The 5,337-nt window shown below is 49.9% G+C and overlaps 1 protein-coding gene across 1 annotated transcript in view; it reads left to right on the top strand.

The window, feature by feature from the left end:
* TRPM2 (transient receptor potential cation channel, subfamily M, member 2) overlaps window positions 1-5,337 on the top strand; it is a 116,824-nt gene that overhangs the window by 102,495 nt on the left and 8,992 nt on the right. The window contains exon 24 of the mRNA XM_011954232.1: window positions 5,210-5,296. Coding sequence (XP_011809622.1) covers window positions 5,210-5,296 — 87 coding nt within the window. The remainder of the gene's footprint in view (window positions 1-5,209; window positions 5,297-5,337) is intronic.

Genomic DNA, 5,337 nt, shown 5'->3' on the forward strand with positions numbered 1-5,337 from the left:
GGGGTTTCACTGTGTTAGCCAGGATGGTCTCAATCTCCTGACCTCGTGATCTACTCGCCTCAGCCTCCCAGAGTGCTGGGATTACAGACGTGAGCCACCACTCCTGGCCTTTAATATTTTTTCTATTTTCAATTTTTAAAAAATACATAGAGGCATTATTAATTTTGTATACTTTTTATCTAACAACTTTGTTAAACTTTCTCCTTAATTATATAAATGTGTTTGTAGATTTTCTATGTAAATAATATGTATTCTGCGAATAACAATATTATCTTTCTCCTTACAATAATCATGCCTCATTCCTTTTTTTTGCCTTATTGTGCTGGGCAAATTCTTCAGTGTAATTTAGAATATTGCTAATATTAACAGGTTTCCTTGTTTCTGAGTTAATGGGAATGCCATCAACATTTCACCATTAAGTATGGTATTTACTGAAGACATTTATAAATACTTTTTATCAGATTAGGAATGTTTCTATCTAGTCCCAGTGTGTCAGGAGCTGAATGCTACTAAATGGTTTTTCTGTCATTGATTGAGATAGTTATAAGGTGTTTCCCCTTTAGCCAGTGTATGAATTATTTTTATAGCTTCTTCAGTGTTGAGCCATCCTTGCATTCCTAGAATAAACTCTTCTGTTATATTTAATATACTGCTGGAGTTAATTTACTAACATTTTATTTAAGATTTAAAAAAATCTATGTTCAAAAGTGGAATTTGCCTTTAATTTATATTTCTTGTACTGTCTTACTTTAGTTTTGGTATGAGGTTATACCCATCTCAATGAATGAGCTGGTCAGCTTTCCTTCTTTTCTCTTCTTTGGAACTCTTTGAATGAGGTGAAGATAATTATTTGTTTCTTAAAGTCTGATAATACTCACCTATAAAACTGTTAGGTCTAACATATTTTGAGCAAGTAGATTTCTAACTACTTTATCTTCCATAATGATTTTTGGAACCTTATTTCCTGTTTCTTCTTGGGTCCTTTTTAGTAATTGTAAATTTTCTGGAAAATTATCATTTCATCTGACTTTTGAAATATATTGTGTCACAGATATCCATAATATTCTTTTATGATTAAAAAATGTCTAACATACAGTAATTTCTCCTTTGAGCATTGATATTTATTATATATTTCTCTTGTTTTTTTTTTTTTATTATTCTTGCCAGTGGTTACTTTTATAATCTTTTCAAAAAACTAACTTTTGGATTTGTTGATTATCTTAATTTTTCTATCTCATCCATTTTTGCTTTTATTGTTATCTTTCCTTCCTTTCTACTTCTTATGGATTTGCTCTTATGTGTTAGAGCTCATTTTTATTCAATTTTCCTGGTTTTCTAATAAGGGTACATAAGACTATAAATTCTCTCTAAGACCTGGTAGGCTGTATCCCTTAAGTTTTGATGTGTAGAGATTTTATTTTTTACTTTATAAATTTCATTATAATCTTCATTTTACACTTTTGTTTTGCTCTTTTTTTTCTTTCTGTGGAGAATGAAGTCTCACTCTATTACCCAGGTAGGTCTTAAGCTCCTGGGCTCAAGCAATCCTCCTGCCTCTGCCTCCCCAAGTGCTGGGAATTACAGGTGTGAGCCACCACACCCAGCATAATCTTCATGTGATTATTTAGTGATGTACGTTTCGTTTTTTTAATCTTCAGAAAGTGTCTCACTCTGTAGCCCAGGCTGGAGTGCAGTGGTGCGATCTTGGCTCACTGCAAACTCCGCCTACAGGGTCCCAGTTCAAGCAATTCTTCTGCCTCAGCCTCCCGAATCACTGGAATTACAGGCATGTGCCACCATGCCAGCTCATTCTTTTTGTATTTTTAATAGAGATGGCGTTTCACCATGATGGTCAGGCAGGTCTTGAACTACTTACCTCGGGATCTACCCTTCTATGCCTCCCAATATGCTGGGATTACAGGCCTGAGTCACTATGCCTTGTCCACTATTTACAGTTTTTAAGCCATTCTTTGTTATCACCTAATTTTATTGCACTTTTGTGGGAGTGGGATTGGCAACACGCTGATTCTTGAAATTGAAATGTCCTCCGTGGCCCCAATCTCTACCCTGGGTTGTTGCAGCTGCTTGACTGTAACCCTAACCTAACCCCTAACCCTAACCTTAACCTGTAACTCTAACCCTAACCCTAATCCTAACCCCTAACTCTAACCCTAACCCCTAACCCTCACTCTAATCCTAACCCCTCACTCTAACCCCTAACCCTAACTGTAACCCTAACCCCAACCCTAATCCCTAACCTTAACCCTAACCCTCTTGGCCCATTCACAATAGCAGCCTGTGTGAGCGTGTCTGACTCAAGTCACTCACACACTCAGATGCCCTTTCTGGTACAGAAGTGACTGTCCCCCACGTCCGTCTGGGGCCAGCCCCCTCACTGTATTAGTCTGCTATGGCTGTTGTAACTAAGTACCACAAACTGGGGGGCTTAACAGAAATGGATTATCTCACAGTTCTGAAGGCCAGGAGTCTGAAATCAAGGGCCACGCTCCCTCTGAGGGCTTGAGGGGAGACCCCTTCCTGCTTCTCCAGCTCCTGGTGTTCCTGGCAACCCTTTGCATTGCTTGGCTTGTGGATGCATCACCCTAATCTCTGCCCCCTTGCCACATGGCCTCTCCCTGCATGTGTCTGTGTCTCTTCTCTTCTTAGGATTATAAATCATACTGAGTTTAGGGCCAACCCTATTTCAGTGTAGCTTCATCTTAACTAATTAAACCTGCAGACACTATTTCTGAACAAGGCCAGATTCTGAAGTTCTGGGAAGGACATAAATTTGTGGGCATTGTTCACCCCAGTGCACCTTTGTGCTAGACCCGTCTCCCATTGCCTCTCAAGGACCTCATCCCGGGCATACTGCTCCTCCTGCACCCAGGTCCTCCTGCCCTCTTGCGTTGCTCCTGCCGACATAACTCTTTAAACACACCGTCTCCTTGGCCCCTGCCCACTCATCCCTTCCTCTTTTGAATCCACTCCACTTGGGCTGGTCTTGCCCGCTCTTTCTGAAATGGATTGAGGTCAGGTCAGCAAAGATTCTGCCTTGTTCAACCCAAAGGCCAGCTCTCTAGCCCACAACCCTCCTGCATTTCTGGAGCTGTGAGTGGATGAGTGAATGAACATGTGATTGCTGCAGCTGGAGTGTTGCTGTTTTCACACTTTGGGGTTGTGTGGGTAGGTTTGTGGACGGGCCTATGCCTTGACGTCGTGATGGAGCTACCGGGCATACAGCAGGGAGATGAGGGGTTGAGAGCCGTATGGATGAGATCATGATCGGGGGCTCAGAGATCAGGGCACAGTGACAGCAGCTGAAGACTCGGCTGTGGGGTGGGGGCTGCAGTGCGGGGAGGGCAGCGTGGTGGTCCGAAGCCCCTGCTGCCCGGCCCACTCAGGCTGACTGAGAAGCAAGGGTGCATAGCGTTTGTTTTCTCCTGGCAGGAGCGGGCGTGCATGTGGTTTAATGGTAGGAGCCGTCAGGCCCTTGACCTCCCTCCTGGCTCTGCCACTGGCCGACTAGGGACAGGGACAGTGAGATGACAGCAGGGCCCTGGGGCCCAGAGCTTCCTGTGGGGGTGGACTCGTGCCAGGCAGAGCATGTGGCCTCCTCTGTGAGCTTCTTGACCAATGCGCTGCACTCAGCGTGAACAGCAGTTACAGGGAGACGAGGCAGCCTTGGTCCCAGCAGCAGGATGCGCCGCCTTCCTCTCCTTCTGGAGCTCAGTGCAGCTCTGCCCAGTGCCCAGTTTGTCCATGGCCTTGGTTCCGGGTTCTGCCCGGTCAGTGGCGTGAGTACAGGAAGGAGAATGGTGGCTGGCAAGGGTGGGGTAGACAGGAGTGAGAGACAGGCTTGGGGTTGAGGGGAGGCAGCAGTGGCCCTCGCAGGAACCCTGAGTGAGTCCTGGCCTTGGAGCTGAGGTCCCTGGGCCTTGCTGCATGTGGTGCCAGCTCCGTAGCTTGGTGGAGCCGGGGCTCTGGTTTCTGAGCAGCTTCTGGGGAGGCTGCCTGGGCCCCACCGCGCAAGGCCCCCCGGCCACAGAGGAGACCACAGAGTGAGCTGGGAGGGCTGTCTGAGAGGCCCGGCCAGGTGGGCCCTACACACTGGGCAGGTTCTGCTGTGGACTCTGATCACCACGGACGCAGGCAGGTCTGCGCAGCGGTGTAACGAGAGCTGGGGCCCCTGACAGCTGGGCAGGAGCAGGGCGGCTGCTGGGGGGCAACAGAGAGGAGGGGCTGGGCGGAGGCAGGGAGGCCAGCTGGAGGCTGCCACGCCAGGCAGGGTCGGGGACGGTGGCGCAGGCCTGGCTGGTGGCCGCCAGTGCTAGAGGTGGTCAGCTGTCCCAGGGCAGCCATGCACAGCTGCGTGGACTCGGGAGGATGGAGTCCAGGCTGTGCAGAGAGGAGGCCCGTGAGGGGTGGGTCGGAGGCTGCAGCTCTGGTGGGGTCTGGAGGTCAGAGTGGAATGGTGGAGGAATGGTACCATTGTCCCCACTGTGGCGGGGACACTGGTGGTGGGGACGCTGCTGGGGACTTTCTGTAAACGTGGAGGCCACCCCCACCGCATGGTAGCGGCGGTGCGTTTCTTCCTTCTGTTTTAGTGGTGCATTCACAGGAACTGGCCCGTTTCTAGAACTTGCTGTTTCATATAGGACCTCATGGTGTCAGGGAGACCAGCCTGGCCCAAGGGGAAGCATCTGTGGCTCCTGATGCCTGTGGTTAGCACACGCTGCTGGGGTCTGTGTGGCCTATCACCTGTGGCCTCACGGACGCAGGGCCTCTGGGTGTTTGGCCTGGCTCCCACGCCGCCCCTCGGAAGGCTGCCGGGATAGAGACCATGCTCTTGTGTGCTGGGGCCTTTGGACGCAAAGTGCTGGCCTGAGCAGTCGGCTAGTTCCATGCTCCATGGGGAGAAGGTGGCCACTTTAGCCCCTTGCCGGCCTGCAGTGGCCAGACTTCTGCTCCCAGGGAGACCCTTCCCCCACCAGGTGACTTCAAGGTAACCCAGAGCCTTGGTCTTACTCCTTGGGGGTCCCAAGGGGATCCTCCCCCGTAGGCCAGAGCAGGTCCCTAAAGAAGCCTGAACGCCATCCCACTGTGCGCCGGCTTCCGACACCCGCTGTCCCCTCTCAGTTGCCCTCCCCGCCCTGTCCTGCTCCCCCAGTGGTGGACGGTGGACTGAGTTGACCCCTCTGCCTCCCAGGAACCCCATGGGCCGGACGGGACTGCGTGGGCGCGGGAGCCTCAGCTGCTTTGGACCCAACCACACGCTGTACCCCATGGTCACGCGGTGAGTTCACGTCTGCCAGGCACCAGCACCTCAGCAACGCG

The sequence above is a fragment of the Colobus angolensis genome, unplaced genomic scaffold (genome assembly GCF_000951035.1).
Source record: "Colobus angolensis palliatus isolate OR3802 unplaced genomic scaffold, Cang.pa_1.0 Scaffold38, whole genome shotgun sequence".
In the NCBI taxonomy this organism is placed as follows: Eukaryota; Metazoa; Chordata; class Mammalia; order Primates; family Cercopithecidae; genus Colobus; species Colobus angolensis.